General features: G+C 35.3%; 2 protein-coding genes, 1 long non-coding RNA gene and 2 pseudogenes across 7 annotated transcripts; 3 read left to right on the forward strand and 2 right to left on the reverse strand.

The window, feature by feature from the left end:
* Positions 1-1,534: 1,534 nt before the first annotated feature.
* Positions 1,535-2,574, forward strand: LOC104742648 (stress-response A/B barrel domain-containing protein DABB1 pseudogene; annotated as a pseudogene). Its single transcript, XR_015580435.1, has one exon. The product of XR_015580435.1 is annotated as a stress-response A/B barrel domain-containing protein DABB1 pseudogene (transcript).
* A 3,555-nt stretch (positions 2,575-6,129) lies between these two features.
* Positions 6,130-7,438, reverse strand: LOC104742649 (uncharacterized). 2 transcript variants are annotated; one of them, XR_015579315.1, is made up of 3 exons: positions 7,311-7,438; positions 6,632-6,751; positions 6,130-6,539 (listed from the first exon to the last, which is right to left on the reverse strand). It is a non-coding gene; the product is annotated as an uncharacterized LOC104742649 (long non-coding RNA). The 2 variants fall into 2 exon arrangements; XR_760567.3 differs by lacking the exon at positions 6,130-6,539 and having other exon boundaries at positions 6,544-6,751.
* A 1,051-nt stretch (positions 7,439-8,489) lies between these two features.
* Positions 8,490-9,254, reverse strand: LOC147928831 (uncharacterized; annotated as a pseudogene).
* A 492-nt stretch (positions 9,255-9,746) lies between these two features.
* On the forward strand, positions 9,747-10,757 carry LOC147928832 (uncharacterized). 2 transcript variants are annotated; one of them, XM_087485363.1, is made up of 2 exons: positions 9,747-10,037; positions 10,116-10,757. In XM_087485363.1, the coding sequence occupies exons 1-2, from the start codon at positions 9,747-9,749 to the stop codon at positions 10,755-10,757; spliced, it is 933 nt and encodes a 310-aa protein (XP_087341489.1). The 2 variants fall into 2 exon arrangements, with proteins under 2 accessions (XP_087341489.1, XP_087341490.1); XM_087485364.1 differs by having other exon boundaries at positions 9,979-10,017.
* Positions 10,758-15,918: 5,161 nt separating this feature from the next.
* LOC104742650 (DEAD-box ATP-dependent RNA helicase 34) lies at positions 15,919-18,312 on the forward strand. Of its 2 annotated transcripts, none has more exons than XM_010463665.3 (6): positions 15,919-16,363; positions 16,832-17,153; positions 17,235-17,342; positions 17,431-17,550; positions 17,655-17,822; positions 17,918-18,312. In XM_010463665.3, the coding sequence occupies exons 1-6, from the start codon at positions 16,065-16,067 to the stop codon at positions 18,107-18,109; spliced, it is 1,209 nt and encodes a 402-aa protein (XP_010461967.1). In that variant the 5' UTR covers positions 15,919-16,064; the 3' UTR covers positions 18,110-18,312. The 2 variants fall into 2 exon arrangements, with proteins under 2 accessions (XP_010461967.1, XP_087339089.1); XM_087482963.1 differs by having other exon boundaries at positions 15,919-16,305.
* Positions 18,313-22,611: the final 4,299 nt, after the last annotated feature.

Consider the following 22,611-nt stretch of genomic DNA (forward strand, 5'->3'; position numbering starts at 1 on the left):
GAAAAATGTTACTTTTTATATAAGATAAAAAATGATTGTGAAAATTATACAATTAGTTATTGTTTCTAAACAAATGTAAATACTCACCTTTACATAAAGAAAAAGATTGTTGAAGTAAAAAAAAAAAATAGATCGTCTCATATTTTTTTCACCAATCAAATAATTTATTCAGATGACTGGTATTGTAATATATATGATAGGAGTATGTAAGATTAACGTATGCATTTTTGTAACTATAAAAATGTTAAAATAAAGAGGCATGTAATAGATTATTTAATGTGTTCATAAAAACAATTTGTTGGTAGTAGTTAAGACTAAAGGGTATATTTTAACAGTAAAATGTATTTGTGTGTACAAATAAACTTTTAGTGGTAATGTAGACAGTAGATTTGTAAATAGATATACATTAGTGTATTATAGCAAAAAAAACAACTATTTTCTATAACTAAAAGTTTATCTCTTTACTTTTATACATTGTTTTTATTTACGAAAAGAATTAAATATATATTCTTTTTAAAATTTAATTTAATTTTAATACTTTTGAACTCATCTACAACTATTTTCTTTAACTAAATGTGTATCTATTTTTTTTTCAACCAAACAATAAATTAAAAGGAATTTTCTCGGTTAGTTGCCTAAGCCGTAAGGAAGGGGTTTACAAATAAAACTTCAGACATAAGAGAATGCGAAGCACGAACAAGACAATCCACCTTCGAATTTGTCGCATGTGGGATCTAAGAGATGGAGAATAGTGGGAAAAACTCCAGCGAATTAAACTTATTGAGCAAGTTGGAGAAGGATGGTCAATATTCAGGGGAATGCACCATAGTGAGTAACTAAGCATGTATCCGCTCCATGGCCTACAACAACTCTTCTAACTCTGAATGCAGGGGGAAGGGGCTCCGTCTTAGACACTTGGCCCCCAACAACAAGGTTCGCTTTTCACCAACGCAACACCACCAGCCCAATCATGAATGCTCATTGGTTGCTTTACAAGAACCATCAATTTGATAACAAGGTGAAGAAACCTGGATATCCGAGGACGGAGATGGAGCCGACATGACCGCCGTAAAAGATAGCGCCTCTTCCCAAGCTAAATTATCGCCCAAAGCCTGAGCAATTATATCATTCGTCTCGATCTCTAAACCTTAATTTTTATTTTATTTATGGCCTTCCAGATTACCCATAAAAATCATGTTAATGAAGAAGTTGATCAGGATCACCCTGTTGAGAGACATCCCTCCAGAAAACAAAATCCAAATTTGAATACACCGACTCATATGGAAAACCCTCTGATGAGACCGGAGGTAGAGATAAATCCTAAACTTTCCACGAGTGAGGGCATTCAAAAAAAAGTGATTAATAGTCTCAACCGCAAAGTCGCACATTTTACACCAAATATTTACATTGGACACTTCGGTGTATCTATTTACTTTTATAGATAGTTTTTACTTATTAAAAATAATTACTTTATATTCTTTATTAAATTTGCAAGTTTTTGTCAAAATCAAAATTAAATATTCTTTGTTAAATTTTATTTTATTTTAAAAATTCTAAATCCGCACATCGGGCTGGTCCTAATCTAATAAAGTATAAAGCTAATTGTACGTTTCATTTCATGTCAAAAAGAGCTGATTAAAAAACTTTTCAAGAATCCAAGGTTACATTCTCACTCACAAAACAAAACAAACATTATGGGCTTTTTAAAGAAGATACCCATTAAAGCCCAAAAAAGATCAGTTTCCCTTAGAAAAATCACAAATACGAAACCAACATCCCAGCTCCGTGGTTTGTGGCCATGTCTTCTTCGATCGTCGAGCACGTCGTCCTCTTCAAGCTCAAGAACAACGACGACGTTGACTCCAACAAAATCAGCTCCATGGTCAACGGAATCAACGAACTCATCAATCTCGACCAGGTACTTCACCTCTCCTGCGGTTCAATCCATCGCCTTAGCTCCACCACCGCTGCTTCCGCCGCCTTCACTCACGTCCTTCATAGCCGTTACAGATCTAAAGAAGATCTCGACGCGTACGCAATACATCCTGATCACGTCCGCGTCGTCAAGGAATCGGAATCGATCCGTGAAGACGTCTTGGCCGTTGACTGGATCGCCGAGAAAGTTCCCGGAATCCTAGCTCCGCCTCCTGGTTCAATTGGTAAAATCACGGTTGTGAAGGTGAAAGAGACCGTCACGGAAGAGGTGAAATCGGAGATTATGGAAGTGATTAAGGAGAAATCTAAAGGAGTTGATCAGATGATCTTTGTGTTGGAGAAAACTTCTCTCCGGGTAGAGCTAAAGGATCGATTTCGTAAACTTCTCTCCGTTTCTCAATCGGATCGATTTCGTAAACTTCTCTCCGTTTTTGAGTTCGTAGTGCCTCCAAAACTTGCTTCTGTGTGAATTGTGATTAAGATGATGAGGCCGTCTGCATTAAATGAATATTGTATGCACATTTGAAGCCCATATATTGGCCTTTTTCCTGAAACCTATTATTGGCCCATTAGTGAGATAGTTACATGTAATTTTCCCTGTTTAATACTTTTGAAGTCTTTAATTGGTTGGTTTTATCACTTGGACATGTCTTTAACATGCTTAGGCCTGGGCATAATATCCGAATCCAAAAAAACCAATCCTAATCTGAGCTTTAAAATCCGATCCAATCCGAACAGAAAATTTAGAAATATCCGAACGGATTCTAAATTTAAGAATCCGAAAATCCGAATCCAAAACCGATCCGAACCGAAATCCGAATGGATTTCCGAAAATGCCCAAAATATAAATACATAGTAATAATATCTTAATAATACTTACAACTACAAGTTTTAATAACTTAGGTGTCTAAAAGTTTAAATTTTTGGATATTTTAAATATTTTCATGTATTACAACTATTTTTGAGTATATTTAGGTAAAAAATAAGCGTAATTTTTAGATATATTTTTTTCATTTCATGTAGTTTGAATAGATTTAGACACAAAATTTTAGTTTTTTAAGTACTTCGAATAACCGGATCCGAACCCGAAAAATCCGATCTGAATCCGATCCAAATATGAAATTTGAAAATATCCGAACGGATTTTAGAATTATAAATCCAAAAAAATCTGAAATCTGAAAAATCCGATCCGATCCGAACCGAAAATCCGAACGCCCAGAACTGTATATGCGCGAATTTCTTAGGTCTTTAACATGCTCTATGCACGAATTTCTTTAACGATTATTTTAATACATTGACATAGATTTCTATTGGTAACCACTAGAAGAACAAAAAGAAAAAGAATAAAAAAATAATGTGGAATGGAATAAACAGTTTTTGAGAAATGAAAATAAAATATGCAGAAAAGCAACAAAAGAGTAAATGGTAACCAACTAATAAAAATGTCTTTTATAATATATTAAATATCAAATAAATTAAATTGAATGATAATACTATTACTACTTCTAATTTATTTAATTTCAAAAAACTAAGTTTACAATTAGGGTTTGGATTATTTTACATATATGTGGAGTTACATTTGTCAGCGTATTTGTTAAAAATGTTATTAACATTCATAATCCAATTTTGTACCAATTTAAAATTCAATTATTTTCAGTTCGGTTTAGAAAAAAAATAATTAGATTTAAGTACATTAAAAAGACTGTAAGAGAAAGATAGTACGTCTGTTTCGTGAACCCATCCCGTCCCATATACTTTATGTCTGGTTTTTATCTTATAACCGTAGTTTAAATAATAATTTATCTATTTGAGATTGTATATTTTAATAATAACCTCTGTTTTAATAATAATAGTTCGGTTTAGAAAAAAGATAATTAGATTTAAATACATTTAAAAAAAGATAGTACGTCTGTTTCGTGAACCCGTCCCGTCCCATATACTTTATGTCCTGTTTTTTATTTTATAACCGTAGTTTTAATAATAATTTACCCATTTGAGATTGTACATTTTAGTCTAACAAATAAGGAAGTAGGTAAAAACTTCACATCCACATAAAGTTTTATTTGTAAATAATTTTTTTTGGTAGAGCATTTATAACATAAACTTATATTGGTTTCTTTCATCAAATTTCTAAACATTTGAAATAATAAGCTTCACCAAAAATTTTGGATTCACATGAAATTTAATTTAACTATCCAAATTTTATAATCTCTCTTTAGTACATTTATTTCTCATTCTCTTTTTTTCTATGAGAAATAGTTTATATAATGTTTTTATTTTTTAAATTACTCGGTCTCGTCTCGTACCCAATATTCCCTATACAATTATTTTTTAATTAATTATATTTGTAAAAATCAAAAATTTTGGGCATGTAATTTAAATTAGTTTTGTTTTAGTAAGTTTGTAAATATTTGACATAATTATGATTTTACTATGAAATTTGAATTTATATGATGGTATATCCAGATCAAACTTGGACCAAATTTGTGACCAGTTAGATTTTTATTAAACTCATGTACTATTAAATCGAGTAAAATTCGTCAAAAAAAAAAAAAAAAAATCTCGAACATGATGACCTAATTGTGAAGCTGCACAAACGCACCTTGATAGGTGTGTCTCGTAACAGATGTAATATTTTTTTGACCCATATAAAACTCGTTTAGTGAAACTAACATGAGTAATGTCTCCCTTCGCTTCACTTGAATTCACAAAACCCGTAGGTAATGGATATTTCATTTTTTCTCTTTCTAATTTGTATATACTAGGGATGAGAACCCGCGCGTTGCGCGGGGTTGTATGCTAATCAGGCATGGCTTAAATTTTATATAGACTCGATGGTATATCATTAATTAAAAAAAAACATACATATATGCTGTTTTATGAAATTATTTAAATAAACATGTTTTTTTGGACCTACTGTTTTTGCACCTTTAGCATGTGCTTAGTTGACAGTGATGCTAATGTAAATTTCTAAGTCTATTTTGTTTTGTTTTTCCTTTCATTTTCTTCATATGTTGTTGGTCGTCTTTTGGAGTTCTCTAGATCTGCAATGAGTGTCGATTCTGGAATTTGCATGAAATGTGTAATCTGTGACTGTAAATCATATATATAATAGCATTACCATCTTTACATTGTAAAATCCATTTGTGCATTGAAATGTAGTCTGATAACCAAAGTACATAAATGCATAACTGAGAAAAATTAAAGAAGTCATTACACAAAGAGTGTTCTTAATAATGCACATGAGAATTAGATCAAAGAAATTAAGAGGAGAATGAGAAACCTCAAGTAGAAAACAGATGAAGAAACTGCCGAAGAAAGCTAGACGGAGGTTGACGATTGGAGAAGAAGGCTGATGATTAAGAGTAAGACAATAGCATAGTCGCTTCAAGGGAATCGGATGAGCAGCTCCTTTTCATCCTCTCCCCAAATTCAGTTTGAAGTTGTTTGGCATATAAATGGGTCCTCCTCTGGGTACCAATTAAGTGATTATAAAAACATTCTACAATGGAATGGAAAATTTGTACTTTTGTTTCGTACTTTAAAATTGCTATCGGGAGAAATCGGAAGGGAAACCTTGATGAATTGGAGGAACCTTTTCATTATTCTTGTTGTGATGTTTTCTACTGTTTCATGATATGAGAGAAGATAATGCAGGTTGCTTCTCAAGGTTGGCCATGTAGAGCTTCCACCGTTTGGAGTGTAAGGGATGTGTATGATGATGTGGTTTGGATCGGTATTTGGCCTTTTGATGGTGACGATGATTTCATTGGATCTTTGCATAGTATAGCTGATAGTTTCATATTGTTGCTCTTTGTGTTACCGTTTCTGTTTATTTATATTTGGTCGTAGTCGTTTGGAGTCCTTCATTTTTGTTGGTTACATTTGGTTTTTGGAATTCCTTATTCCTTGATGTTATTTTTTATATTTATTATTAATATTCAATTAGTGTAATTTAATAGTCTTTACTCCTTGGCTAATGAATGTTAGATCATATACTGATGAAACCTATCCGAGAAAACAAAAGTTTTTAGGAGAAGCTAAGTTACGTTATGTTGGTTGTGTTTATGTTTAGGAGCTTGTGTTTTATATTTTATTTTCGTCCCAAGGGTGCAATGAAGGAAAAATAACTTTATGAACTCATGCATGTATATTAAAATTTGGAATTTATATATTATAGAAACTCGAAGCATGTATGTTTAAACATCGCTTATATTCATTTGTTTATTTTATTAATAATGTGAAGTTTATTTGGAAAATAAAAGTGTATGAATAACAAACAAAACAGAGTTTAAGTTAAAAACAGAGGCCACAAACACAATTCTAGCTTCAAAGTGATGGTCACCATATTTTTCTTCTCCACACATAAAGAAGTAGCGGTAGTCGTTTGACAGCATGATTCTGGTGGAGTAGCAGTAGGCGTTGAAGCAAATAAACCATTTCTTTCAAATGTAATATACCCGATGTATCGACAATTTCAGCCATTGTCGTCGCAGAAAGGAAACGAATGATCTTGCACAGTCTTGTGCATCGACCAACTTCAAACCCTCCAACATTGAAGATTACGCCTTCACGTAAAATATTACAGAATTGAATGGCATAGGCTGATGAGATGAAAGCATGGATTACTGAGCACTGAAACTATGATCATTTAGCTACTAAGAACATAAAACATATGTAAGAAGATTACAAATACATGAAAACATGTAAGAAGGTGAACTTGTTCATCGAGAAAAAGACGGTTTGTCCCCATAAATTCATTATCCTTCTTGATTATGGGTTGTTGATCTTGATGCCATGTTGGTGAGCTATTGTTCTACAGATCAAAGCAAAGAAAATAACAAACCAACTGGTAAGGGTTAGAAAACGGAGATAGACACAAAAGCATGATTCAGACCAAACCACAACCAAAGTCAGACCTTATCATCAATCAAACTGAACTGATTTTAATATAACCAAAAAGTTCAAAACAAATATATAAACTGAAAACAAAGAATATGAACATAAATCCAACCAACAAAATTAAAATAACTGATCAAGTATTGGAAAACAGAGACGGACACAAACAACATGATTCAGACCAAACCACAACCAATATTAGACCAAAACAGAAACCAAACTGAAATGATCTTACTATAACCAAAAAGTTCCAAACAAATAAACTGAAAACTAAGAACATGAACATAAATCCAACCAACAAAATTAAAATCTGAGACGAATATCATGGTTTACCTACTGAAGTGATGATCCTAGAACTTTTATTTTCTACTACAAAATTGCAATCAGGAAGAATCATAGTTAGGGTTTGAGACTCAACGAAAAAGAACATTACCAAGCCAAAATCCAGACCGAAACGTAAAGGAATAAGGACTTACCCAACCATGGGACTTTGATGAAGAAAAATTCCAGAGAAGCCGAATCGTGAATCTGACGGTTCTCGGAGAGAGTGGTGGACGACGACAATATTTTTCTCCAGTTATTTTCTATTCAAATGGGTTTATGTGGATGTTTTAAAAATTATATTTGGGCTTATATCAATGGAACTTTCAAAAATTATGATATTTGGGCTTATATAAAGCCCAACAAATTTTCTAATTTTTGCTGATGTGTATGCTTTTAGATAAGAGAAAACTCTGCTATTATATGATTTTAAGGGATTGGGTAAGAGCTTCTCCAATGGTTGCTTCTATATTTTACTCCAAATATAGAGATCTCTAAAAATAGAGTAAAGGTTTACTCCAATGGTTACTCTATTTCTTACTCTAAAATAAATATTTTAAATTTATTATATATGTTTATCTTGTTCTTAATTTCTTATATAGCCCTTTAGTTCTAAAATCTACAAATTATGTCTAATTATTTAAATTTTAACAAAAAATCAATAAAATTAAAATATTATTAAAATTAAACTTGAAAATAAAATTTTATTACATCTCATAAATAGAAAACAAATGACTAATACATTTTTTTATTTAAACACTATCATTAGTGTACTTTTCCCACAAATGATCAATTAAAGCGTTTCGAAGTGAAAAATGAGCGTCTCTATCTTTGATTTGCCTATATCGAGCAAGAAATTCTTGAAATCGATTATTTTCATCATCTGCTATTTCAACCTCGGGAGCTGGAGCTTCTCTTCCAGCTTCAATTGGCGCATTAAGATCACGCTCATCTTCGATTATCATGTTATGTAAAATTATACATGTAGTCATTATATCATGAATCACAGTTTTTTTCCAAAAACGAGCTGGTCCTTTCACAATTGCAAAACGTGATTGAAGAACTCCAAATGCACGTTCTACATCTTTTCTACATGCTTCTTGTTGTGTAGCAAAATACTTTTTTTTAGGACCTCTTGGCTCATGAATAGTTTGCATTATGGTCGACCACTTCAGATATATACCATCAGCTAAATAATAACCCATATTATATTATTTTCCTTGAATGATATAATGAGCAGGAAGAGCAATACCTTGAGCGAGATTGGAGAATAAATGGGAAGACTTCAATACATTGATGTCATTATTGGTTTCCGGCATTCCAAAATATGCATGTCATATCCAAAGATCATAATCTGTCACAGCTTCAAGAATTATAGTTGGTGATCCACTACGACCTGAATATTGTCCAGCCCAAGCAGTAGGACAATTTTTCCACTTCAAATGCATGCAATCTAAGCTACCTAACATCCCTGGAAAACCTCATTTTTCACCGATGTAAAGAAGTCTGGCAACGTCATTAGATGTTGGTGATCGCAAGTATTTCTCCGAAAATATTTCCACTATGGCTCGACAAAATCTATTCATGCTTTCGATTGTTGTCGATTCGCCTATCTTAACATACTCGTCTGTCGCATCCGCTGGTAGCCCTTAAGCTAGCATTCGAAATACAACCATTCCTTTCTGAAGGGATGATAATCCTAATCTACCAGTTGAATCTCTTCTCTGTGTGAAGTAGTTGTCATGATCTTCAACTGCATTAATAATACAGAGGAATAGGGAACGAGACATACGGTACCTTCTACGAAACAAAGCATCATTATAGACTGGATTTTCCGAGAAGTAATCATTGAACAGTTTATAATGTGCATTTTCTCGATCACGGTGTCTGAAAGAGCGTCCTTGAACTGAGCCACCATGGATTGCATTGCTGCTTTGTTGGTTGAGAAGGTATTGGATGATCGAGTTGTTATTAGCGATAGCAAGATGTATAGCTTGGTCTTCTAGGTCGAGACTATTGAGAATTTCCATATTTTCATCATCATCTGAAGAAGATGATGAATTACGAAAATCTGGTAAAGTATTAAAATTAAAGTTCATTTTGAGAGAAACAAAAACTAAGGTGAGGATAGTGATATGAGTAGAAATATTTTATGACCATTGTAGAGTTATAATGGTATTTATAGAAATATAAAATATCTAGGATTGTCACAATTTGTCATTGTATTGTTATATTTTTACATAATTGAATGAGAAACGTGAGAATCTTGATATACTTTTGTCATTGTACCATCATTCATTCTTATAATGAATAAAAAATTGATACAATCTTGTATTGTCAAATCTTAGCATGTGAAATAAGAAATGTGAAAATTTTGGCACCACTTTGTCATTGTAATTTCAAATCTTGTCATGGCTAGCGTGAGAATTTTATAATAACTTTGTTAGTGTATTGTTAATTCATCTCACAATGATTTAAAAATGTGAGAATCTTGAAAAATATCTATATATACCATCTTTCATTTTTATTTCCAATCAACCATTCCACAAAATTATAAACACATCTTCACCTTCTCTTATTTTCTTAAAAAAATGTCTGGTAATCATTCTTCTGGTTATACTAAAGAAGAAGATAAATTTTTATGTCAAGTCTACCTAGAAATTTCTCAAGATCCAATTACATGTCATTATCAATCATCCGATCATTTCTGGGATCGTGTGGCGGAAGCTTTCGAGAATGGAAAAATTGCAACCTGGAGTGAACGTTCAACAAAATCTCTCCAATGTTGGTTTCAAAATATTGAGAGAGCAACAAGAAAACTGCATGCATGCATCAAACAATGTGAAAACAGACGTCAAAGTGGTGCTTCAAATGATGATATTGTGAGTCTTCTATAAAAAAATTAAATTACATATCATTGTTTAAATTGTAATTTATTTTAATTTTTAATTTTTATGCAGTTCAATCAAACAAAAGAAATGCTAATGCAAGACACAAGATTCAAATCTGGTTGGAAGTTTGATCATGTATGGAGCATTATTAAAGACTTTGAAAAGTTTAAAGATGGTGTCACCCCGGCTAGAAAGATACCAAATCCATGCGGTTTCGGATATACATCTTCAGAGTCAGAAAATCCTACCCCTGATTCCGTTACACAAGCATCTCCAGGTTTGTCTTCATTTTCTCTTAATTTAGATGAAGAAGATGACGGTATTGGTGGATCTTCATCTCAACGATCAAGTGGAGTGAAAAAATCTAAACTAAAAAGAAAAAATGATGACCAAACATCAAATGTTATCAAGACTTTAGAAGAAGGGAATAGACAACTTTTGGAGCAACTAAAAAAGCCAAGTGAACAAAGACAACAACATTTGGAGCTTCAAAGTGAGAATTTAGCACTGAAAAAACTTAGGGCAGAAAACAAAGTTTTATATCAAGACTTAAGCTCAATAGAAGATCCAAGTATTTGTGCCTATATTCAATCTGAGCAAGCAAAAATCTTAAAGAAACGGGTTGATCAACAAGCTCCTTCGGGATCTACTTCATACGGGCAATATTTTTATAACCTTAAAGGATCGGGAAGCGATTTACCGGATTATTAATCACTAGTTTATGATGTATTAAGTTTATTTTGGTAACAACTTGTTTTTATTTGAGTTTTCGATTTCTATTTTAGTTTATGGCACTAGTTATGTATTTTATATTTAATGCTTGTTATGTCATTCTATTTTCTAAGTTAAATGTATGTTATTGTTGTGTTTTAATTTAATGTAATATATTTGTTTTTTCTATAAAATTATATAAGTGTAAATTCCTATTAAATAATTTTTTAGGTATAAAATAATAAGATATGATAATTGAGGGATTACTTTGTAAATAAAAAAGTTCTACTCTAAAAATAGGGAAATGAACAGTGTTACTTCAATAAGTAGAATATAGAGTACCATTGGAGATAGTTTTACTCCAAATATAGAGTTTGGAGTAAGATATAGAGTAACATTGGAGATGCCCTAAGGGATTCAGATGGAAAACTTTTAAGTTCTAGGTTTTGGAAACACACAAATAAAATTTACATTATATTTATATATCATATGATATAATAAAATATTACAAAATTGCAAAGAAAATTTCAGATAATTGTTTGGCAAATTTGTCAATTATTATCACACAAAATTGAATATCATAAATTTCCAAATTATAAATTACCGAATGAATATTATTATGAAGAGAAAAAAAACAGGAGATAACGTATTTCTTCTAATCTCATCGATTCGTTCGCGACATATCTCTTCTTGATTCTTTCCCTTCGTCTTCTTCTTATCCTCTTGTGACCCGCGAAGAAACCAGGTTTCACCACCACTAAGGAATCTTTCCAAGTACGATTACCGCCATGGGAGCGTTGTTGCATCTGAGAACATGAGGGATAGTTCGACTTTCGGAGACACTTGGTCTTGCGTTGTTGTTGTCGTCGTTGCTACCTTCTATAACTTTGGTGAGATCGATTTTTTCAATCCATGCTTTGTTTCCGTTGTGTGAATGATTTGATTGAGATAGATGATTCCAATTTTTTCACTTTGTGTATTTTTTAGCCAGATCCAATTTGAAGAGGGTGTAAAGAAGTTTATATGATTTGATCGCTTTGGTTGATAATGACTGTCCTGCTGATTTCTTAGGGTCAGGTTATTTTGATTTTGCAGCTTAATTTCCAAAAGTATGTTTCAAACTTGCCTCAAGGATAGAGAGGAATTTAAATTGTTTTCACCATTAAATATTTGTTCATCTAAATTTTCCGGTTCATGATTTGAATTAGGAGGTGTATTTTCATCGTCAGTGCTACTAAAGTAATATGTTTGTTCCTAAGCTTCATCGTCAGTTAATTAATGTATCATCGTAGTTGTGTTCCAAAGTTTCATCGTCATTGTTGCTATCAATGTTGCTTTGTTCAAAAGTAACTAAGTAAGCAAGCTTGACCGTTGCAAATTTAAAGATTCAGATATTAAGGTGGAGTCTCCCAACTGTTAAAAGCTTACCTTGTAAACTCAATGTTTATGTTTGCTTATACATGAAGCTGAATTATAACAATGTTTCCCTATAAAAAAAAGAGTAGATAAATTAATTGTTGATACATATGTTTTAACATATAAATGAAAACTTTTTTTTATCATCTCATAGTTAAAACTAACGTTTAGAGGCTTGATTTGCAGAAGGAGATGGCTTCAGCGGAAGAAGAGCATGTCTATTATGTTGTTATGGAACATTGAAGTAGTCTCAGATTTGGTTTATGAACCTAAATAACACAAAAGAATGTAAGTTAACTGAGGTTTTATTTTAATAATCTAATGTAGACTTAAATTATGAAAAAGTATTTGAATAAGCTCATAAGCTCAACATGGAGGAATCGCTCAATATCCGGAGGTGTAATGAAAACAAAATCCCTTTTTGAGAGGCTGCTTCTGTTAACATCTTTGCTTCCTGTAATGTTTTAAAAATATTATATTTAGTTATACAATAGAGACTACCATGTAATGTCAGTGATACTTACCCTTTTCATATGGTGTGTGTTCTGCAGAAGATAAGTGTATGTTTGCCAGTGTTGGGTAATTTCCATCATTCCTAGCAGGAAAGTTGGTAATGTGAGCTATTCGTGTCCTCTTTTTTGGTAATTAAGCTTTTAATATTGTCTTTCTTGGTGTTGGTGCCCGTATTTATAGAGTTTAGGGAGATGATAGAGTTTAATGTGAGAGTAGAGATAATCTTGTTGATCAAGCTAATAATATCTTGAAGATCTAAGATTTGCGGAATGTGTGAGGAACATTTAGGATGATTATAAGGAATATGCTTCTAATATCCCAATGGATTGAACGCAAGAACCGTTTAAGAATTTTCTTTGATTCGATAAGGAATGTGTTGATATGGTTAGGTCCTAATTCTCCGTGATATTGTATTGATTATGATAAATTAGCTTATTTATCTCCCTAATTATTTATGATCGAAATTGCTCACAGGTATCTCTCTAGAAGAGTCTGTTTGGCAACGATTGCAGCTTAAACAGGATCCAAATAAGACAATACTGCACGATGAAGGATCCATGTCTTTTGTTTCTATTAGATTACCTCTTTGTCCTCAATTGTTTTTTTCTTTGTTCTTTCCCTTTTTATTTTGTAGGGGTATTTCATGTCATACATGGTTTTATTGTTTTTTTTAAGCCTAAGTGTGTTTCCCAATCAATAGTATAGATATATAATTAATTTTTTACATTTACTTTTAAAATAAAATTTATAAAATAAATTTAAATTTTAGATATGTCATATTAATATTAATATGTAATATTAACCTACAATACAATTTTAAAAATTATTCAAAATATTTTTAGTTTTTATTTACGATATAAATATGAGTCTCTTAAATTTATTTAACTATTCATATAGTTTTCAAATAGAGTCTTAAGATTAGTTTAACATGAAATTCATATAAAAAAAATTTTTTCTGTCAATACATTGTGAAAATATGAAAATTCTTATATTAGAAAATTGAAATATTATTAATAAACATATTTTTATCTATTTTAAAATATAAAAACGAATTTTAATATTTGTTCCATTTGTTCCTCATTAATTTTTGGGAATGAACATTTTTGTTTTATTGTTCCTTATTTTTGAAAAATATAGAGGAATGTAGAGGAAAAATTATTATTATCAAATGGTAAAAAAATTGTGGAATAAAGAGAAATATCACATTCATCCTTATTCTTTTCCTAAATTGTGGTTAAAGTCATAAAATAACAATGCTTTCTTAAAAGTAACAATGCTTTGTTATTGATTCTTTTGGACAGAATTTTTATTTTATTTTTATTTTTGATATTATTTATGTTATTTAGAATTTTTTTTTAATAAAAAGAAAATATTATTTTAGAAAAAAAATAAATGTATAAAACTTATGATTTTATTTTCCTTACTAATTTGCTATTTGCAAAACAATTTGTTGCAGCGTATTATTCATATTGTTGGGCCTAGGTGTTGTGTTTCTTGCCCAACAAGTTACGGATTTGGCGTCGGTGTGTACATAGCTCTCGATTATGATTTATGTTAATTTTCTATTTTATTTTTGAAGAAGATATACTTTTTACTTTTAAAATTAGGATTAGAATATTGGGTGTTTATCTTTTTTCCCATAGTTTTAGATTTGATTATCCCTTATAAAAAGGATTGAACCGTCGCATGTATAGATAACTTAGAATTATTTTAAAAAGGGCTTTGTGTCAAAAGAGTACTCTAACACCCATAAAGATCTTACCTTGAGTAGAACCTGGGAGGAGGACTCTCATCCATATATATTCTTAGTTTCCGCACCGCATCACAATTCGTATAAAATAGATATATTTTAACAAAAATTGGGAGATTAAATTAACAAAATACATAACCATTTTGACATCTTAAAGCATTTTCATAATTTAACATATTGCTTATTTCATGCTGTAAGGACAAATGGTTGTCAAAATTATTAGGATGTATATACTACATTCTTTCGATTCATCCATGGTATCACACCATTCACAATTATAATCTGGTAACATTCTAAAATCACATGTCAATATGAAATTTTAGATATATTTTAAATGTATTTAGAAAATTTATTTGCTTATTTGCTATCTGTAAAAAATTTCTATAAAATATATATTAAAATATATTTTGGAAAAACTAATAAATTAGTTTAAAATTTAACAAAATATGTACACATTTGGATATTTGTGTTTTTAATAAACCATTTTCATAATTTAAGAGGATAGTTGTCCACTTCAAAATGTATAAACAGTAAGACAAATGGTTTTCGAAAATGTATAAATCATTTTCATAATGTTGTTTTTTCTATTACATCAATCACTATGTTTTGACCAATTTATTTATTTTATTATTTGTTTTCTAATGATGCAAATGTGGTATGATGACCAAATTTTTATTAATACGCATCACCGAAAATTTGTTTATTTATAACTTCAATGATTATCTTTTTATTTTTTTTCCTAAAATTACCACCATCATTTTCGAAATTTTAATCTAATTTTTTTTAACATAACAAAAAGTATATATATTAAAAAAATCATTTAGCATAGCATAACATTAACTTACTCAATTTTTAACTCTAACACTAACAAATTTTTCTTTGTGTTGGGAACTGACTTTTTTATAAAGGATATTCATTTATTTAAATTTAGATTACAAATATTTTTTGTTTAATTTAAAGAAATGCTGATGCGCAGCTATGCGATTGGTCGTTTAATTTAACATTATTTAAACAAGTATACATTTATTTATTTATTTATTTATATCTTGTTTTTTTTTCCTTTTTATATTTTGATAGAAAAAATTATTAAATTTCAAAAGTATTATTAATTAATAACATGATTAATCATGATTAGTTATTTAAATTATACGGAACGGCGTCAGAAACTTATCACTCTGGCTTTTATTCAAAATTTTAATCATAGTAATAGGCTAATAGCGAGGTGCTTATTTTGGGCGTTAATTATTCTCACATGAGCAGTTTAGAAGAGTAATTGTAAATGTAATACTGATTTCGAAATAGTTAATTAGCCAATCATTTGTTAATACCTCAACTTTTTAACCTTTATTAATTAGCCAATCCTTAATCCCAGATTGGTACGTGAGTTCGAAACTCTAAACCCGATTATTAAAAAAGGGCCGGTTTAGTTTGATGAATTGAATTGAACCATAAAATAAAATTATACAATAACCAACAACCCCTACTTAAATCCCTTTCTGCTCATTCCCGACACTTTTTCTTCAGTTCTTGTCCCGACAATTTCGTCTTCAAACTCCAAACAAGAAAAAAAATCTATCCGACTTGTCTTAATTCTAGGAGAAAGAAGAGAGATTTAGGAGTTAAGAATCATGGTAGCAGCGAAAGGAATCGATCGGAAAAGCGAAGGAGCTTTGGATGATGAGAATCTGGTCTTCGAAACGACCAAAGGGATCAAAGCAATCAAGAGTTTCGATGACATGGGGATGAACGATAAAGTGCTCCGAGGGGTTTACGACTACGGTTACAAGAAACCATCTGAGATTCAGCAGAGAGCTTTTGTGCCTATTCTCAAAGGAAGAGATGTTATAGCTCAGGCTCAGTCTGGTACTGGTAAAACCTCCATGATTGCTATCTCCGTCTGTCAAATCGTCAACACTTGTTCTAGAAAGTACTATCTCTTCTCTTATTTCCCACCTGAGATTGTAATCAAATTGAAACCCTTTTTTCCATATTTCCCAATTTAGGCCACTATCTATATTAGCATATTTAATAATGGTCTTGCTCTGTGATTAGCATTAGTAACACTTGCTTATGGCTGCAATATTTGTTCTGTGATTAATGGTCTTACTCTGTAATTAAGAAGTGGGACTGCGTTATCTGTTTTGCATTTGGTATTTACATGGTTGATGATGATTCTACTTTGCAATTTCTGATTTTTTACTACACATAGTTAATGGTTCTGCTTTGTGATTGTTGAGGAACACTTACTTTTTAGGCTGCAAGATTTGTTTTTGACGCTTTTTATAAATCAACTTGGTTATACATGGTTGATGGTCTTGCTTTGTAACTAGGACGAGGAAGGCTTACTTTCATGTTTACTAATAAACTTGGTGTTTTTTTTTGTTTTGGTTTCAAGGGTTCAGGCATTGGTGTTGTCTCCATCAAGAGAGCTAGCTTCACAAACAGAGAAGACTATACAGGCTATTGGGATGCATACCAACATTCAGGCGCATGCCTGCATTGGTGGTAAGAGCATTGGAGAAGACATCAAGAAGCTGGAGCGTGGTGTCCATGCTGTGTCTGGGACACCTGGTCGAGTCTATGATATGATAAAGAGAGGAAGTTTACAGACTAAAGCTGTTAAACTTTTGGTTCTTGATGAATCAGATGAAATGTTGAGTAAAGGTTTGAAAGACCAGATTTACGACGTTTACAGATCTCTTCCACATGATATTCAGGTTTCAATGATTATTAGTAGTTTGATTAACTCCTGTTTCTGTTCATAATTTGAATCTAATCAAGTTGGTTTTTATTAATAGGTTTGCTTGATTTCTGCTACTCTTCCTCAAGAGATTTTGGAGATGCAAGAAAAGTTTATGACAGATCCTGTTAGGATACTTGTGAAACCTGATGAATTGACTCTGGAAGTGAGTTTTTTTTCTTCTGACATTTCCATGCTTGCTAAGTTTTAGTTTCATCATGAAAAGCATAAACTACAACTTTTAAGTTTTGCAGGGAATCAAACAATACTATGTTGATGTTGATAAAGAAGAGTGGAAGTTCGATACTCTATGCGATCTTTATGGAAGGCTTGTTATTAATCAAGCTATTATCTTCTGCAACACAAGACAAAAGGTATTAAAAACACAGTTTCTCTTGTTCTTAAGCTTTGTTGGTCCCTATACTTTTGTCCATAATCTTAAAGCTTTGATCTGTTTATATATATATATATATAAAAGGTGGATTGGCTTACTGAGAAGATGAGGAGTAGCAATTTCGTAGTCTCATCAATGCATGGAGACAAACGTCAAAAGGAGAGAGATGAAATCATGAACCAGTTTCGGTCATTTAAAAGCCGTGTTTTGATCGCCTCAGATGTATGGGCAAGAGGGATCGACGTTCAAACAGTATGATATCTCTCTCTCTCTTTCTCTGTCTTTTTAACTATCAATGTCACTAAAAAAAACTTTGAAGTTGACATTAGAAAATCTTTGTTGGCTAGGTTTCTCATGTCATCAATTATGATATACCAAACAACCCGGAGCTTTATATTCATCGTATTGGACGAGCTGGTCGGTTTGGTCGTGAAGGTGTGGCCATTAACTTTGTAAAATCTTCGGACAAGAAGGATCTTAAGGATATTGAGAAGCATTACGGTACTAAAATCCGCGAGATGCCAGCTGATCTTGTCTGAATGATTTCGTTTCCTTGAAGCTGATTTTTTGAAGATTCAGTATTAAGAGAAGTTTTGTTCTTCAACTTTTTTGTTCTGAACTCCATTGTTTTAGATATAGGCATAGAAGAAGCTCTTTCAAAACAATGTGCATCTATAAATGTAATACTTCACTTGTAGCAACCAAATTAATATTCATTGTGGCTCTCAAGGCTTGTCTGAAAGATTTTGTTCTCATTCAGAAATTAAGATTCTTTGGTTTGGTAGAATTTGTAGAAATGATGGTTCGGTTTAATCCGGTTTAAGTAATTGACGTTAACGGTAACGGGCAATTCACGGTAGATATTACACGCCATTTCCCATGTCGTACGAAGCTTCTCTTTCGCCGTCCTCCGTTTTGCGATTTTTTTCCTCCGGTGTTGGATATGGGCTCTGCCCCCAACGTTCCTAAAGCCCCAAACAGAAGATTCTCAAGAGATTTTGGGCTTGAAGTTATGGATTTGGTCCATCTGGCCGCAGGGGCAAAATCGTCATTTTACAGAAAGACAGAAGAAGCCCTAGGTCACTGGTCCACTATATATAGCAGATCTCATTGTCAGAGAAGAGATCCACTTTTTGGGCAATTAGAGAGAGAAGAGCAATTATTTTCGTATTAATTGCGCTTAGCTCCTTGATTGTTATTTTCCGTAAACCCTCACTTCAATTCTACGTTAAAAAAAAACCAGCTCCGATTTATTCCCATTAAGATTCGTATTATTAATATTGTCGGTTTCGTACATCAACAATTTGGCGCCCACCGTGAGGCCAAACGAAATCCTTTCATTTGACGAATAGAATTTGAAGATAGGTGTTTTCGGAAAACCAAAAGCATGTCTCACACTGATCTCTCCAGCGACGAAGGCGTAGACTCTTCCGCGGCCCGCGTCAAGTCTCCCAGGCGCACCATATGGGGGCGCACCTGCGCGAGGATGAACCAGCTCCAAGGCGTCGACACGATCGAAGTCGCTACGGTCGAGGACGCAACACTCACTGACCACGCAGCCGTAGGCGCCACGCCCCCCATTCGTGTAGCCGCTCGCATCAATCCAACCGACCTCGAAGCCGTAGGTGCTACGCGCGTCGCTCCAACCAATCACACCCAAATTATCCTCGCACCCCGGACGACACAAACAACATCTAATCATGCGTATCACGCCCATACGCAAGCACTTGTTACTCGCAACGAACAATCATCGATATTCTCCACGCCCAAATACGATCTTGATCTCGCACACATATCCCGTAACAGCGACATCGCAACGACCCTTTGGGCTCACCGGAAGTTCAATCAAGCCACGATCTCGACCTCATCAGCCCTCAAACACGCCAAGTATCAAATGCAACACCTTTGACAGCATCTCGCGATCACAATATCTCGTGAACCCTTAAGCAGGTCACCTTGCAGCTCGCTAACTTCTCAATCTCGCTGACAATCAGTCTGTCCGCGAATGACGCAAGTCACACCATCTCGCCAACGATTCCATACAAAGTATTGAGCTCGTCATACGGAGAAGTGTTGAGCTCGCCATACGGAGAAGTGTTGAGCTCGCCAACGATTCCATACGGAGAAGTGTTGAGCTCGCCATATGGAGAAGTGTTGAGCTCGCCATACGGAGAAGCATTGAGCTCGCCAACGATTCCATACGGAGGAGTGTTGAGCTTGCCATACGGAGGAATGTTGAGCTCGCCAACGATTCCATACGTAGAAGTATTGAGCTCGCCATACGGAGAAGCATTGAGCTCGCCAACGATTCCATACGGAGGAGTGTTGAGCTTGCCATACGGAGGAATGTTGAGCTCGTCAACGATTCCATACGGAGAAGTGTTGATCTCACCACCGGAGAATTCGATCTCACCATCTCGCCAACGCGATATGGCCTTGCAATCTCGCAACAACAAACGCAGCAAACGCAGCAAGCTTCGTGCAAGCAGTCAGCTCGACCTCAACCTCACCAGACAGCGCCGCCGACAAACCCCGCACATTCAGTAGCACGCATCAAGGACCAATACTTGCCACATTTGGCGCAACGAGAAAATCTCAGAAAAAAAAAAAAAATCGTCACACGCTCGACAATATCGAGCTCAGGGGTAAGCCAGAAGCAAAAGCCACACCTAACTTGCACATCGTCGCCCTGGCCAGGTGTACGAAATTAAACGCGCTCCGCATGGGTGCAGTGGTGAAATAATCCATGTCCTTACTTCGGTAGGGCATTTTAAGTCGAGCCCAGACTCGTAATGAGCTAGCAGGAAGGGGAGTGAGTAAGCCGAGACCCCGACTCGCACACACGTAATTCCTGCAGCACCCACAGGGTAAGCCGGTCACGCGTACCGCACCTAAAACAGTACGACAAGTCCGTCTTGTCTACTCAAGATGTTTCGGGAAAAAACATATCCAGGATAAGCCAGGAGACGTCCTGCACTGCAAAATATGCCCTGTAAACAAGAAAAACGTCGCATCTCTATTTTGAGGGTAATTTCGCAATAATCTAACTTTGCGCGACAAAAATCAGCAATAATAAACCTTTGCGTGAAAATCATCAATAAAAGTATGAATGACCAAGCTCATAAAGCAACCAAGTTCGCAATAACAAAATAAACAAAAAAAAGGGAATAAACGATAATTAGAAGACGTATTACTCTTGAGTAGTCTCGTCGGTGTCTCCGATAACAAACTCCGGGAAATGCTCAAGATCATCTTCACGACATGACTTCACGTCTAGGTGCAATCACAAAAACAATCTAGCCGTTTCGTATGCACGCCTCAACGCCACAACTTCCTCGTATGCACCTAGCAATGTCAAGCTAAGTCATCTCGCCATTTCGTATGCGTGCCTCGATGCCACGACGTTCCCGTATGCTTCTCGCTGTATCACCTCGCCACCTTTCCACCAAAATCACGATTTCGTCGAGGCCACTCTCAAACGCGCGATACTGATCGTCCCCAAGCTCCTCCGGAACATCTCCAAAGACATCACCTCCATGAACCATAGAGCAGGACCTTGCAAAAACCATCCAAACAACCGATCAATATGGGAGCAAAGACATCTTGAAAGCACAATAGATTCCGGATAGAACGAGCACAACCAAATGAACTGCGTACTGCGTACCGCGCAATGCATACTGCGTACCGCGCACTGCGCACTGCATACTGCGTCCTGCGTACTGTGCACTGTGCACTGCACCCTGCGTCCTGCGTACTACGTACCATGTACTGCATACTGCATACCGCGCACTGTGTACTATGTACTACGTACCGCGCACTACGCACTGCGTCCCGCATACCACGTATTGCGCACCACGCACCACGTACCATGTACCACATACTGCGCACAATATCCTGTTTCCCCTCGCGGAGACATCCGCGAGCTCCTCCTCATCTCGCCATATCGTCTCGCCAAACCCTTGAGCACGCTACTGTACAGACCAATCTTGACCACGCCATCTCTCCAAATGTCAAAGTATCTCGCCCCGTACCACATCCATCTCGCTATCGGTTCCATCTCCCCATCTCGCTAACACAGATCCGTTACGCGTATCGCGCAAGAACACCGTCAACTTAGCTGCCCCGAGTACGCCATCATGCTAACAGTTCCATATCGACACCAACAACAAGGGCTTCCCCGTATTGAACTGCGAGATCAACAACAACCCACGAAGCACAATCTCGATCTCGCAATCTTTTAAGCAAGTACGCAGAAGAAAACTTGAGCGCGCCTACACATTACCGTCTCACATTCTCGTAATAGCAAGCGTAGCGAGCTCCGTATGCGGGAAATCAACTCAACCTTAATCTCGTTACGAGCACGGTCTCGCCTACCATCCACCACGCCACTTCGCACACGATCTCGAGCTCGCCACAACGTCACCACGCCAGCGCGCCGCCTTTTCCTCCGTCGTAAGTCTGCTAGACATCATCATCTCCTCTCGCATGGAGACCAGGACGCCTCACGGTCCCGGTCTCGTTCAGCGGATACGACGGTTGTAGGTCAAGAGACCAGGACGCCTCACGGTTCTAGTCTCGCTCGGCGGATACGGCGAGAGGTCGAGAGTCAAGGACGCCTAACGGTCCAAGTCTCGCTCAGCAGCAAAACGGCGGGAGGCGACTGGAATTCGGCGACGGGAAGGAGAAAACACCGGCGGAGCAGACTGACTCGTTCAAGTGGCGGCGGTGAATTGAAACGGCAAGGCAGGGTCGGCGAAGCATGGCAAGGTATGGCGGCGCAAGAACAGGACGCCTCACGGTCCCGATCTGCGGACGGCGGGGCGCGGCGTGAGATGGCGGCGCAAGACCAGGATGCCTCACGGTCCCGATCTGCGGAGGTTGAGGCATGGCGGCGCAAGTCCGATGCTGGATCTATTCGGCGGTTCGGCGCTGACAGGCTGGGCCGGTGGCGTGTCCAGCGGCGAGAAGAGGAGACAACGGCAGGGCGCGGCGCGTCCAACAGCGAGAAAAGGAGACGGCGGCGAGACGAGGAGATGGCAGC

The sequence above is a fragment of the Camelina sativa genome, chromosome 14 (assembly GCF_030686135.1).
Source record: "Camelina sativa cultivar CO46 ecotype springtype chromosome 14, ASM3068613v1".
In the NCBI taxonomy this organism is placed as follows: Eukaryota; Viridiplantae; Streptophyta; class Magnoliopsida; order Brassicales; family Brassicaceae; genus Camelina; species Camelina sativa.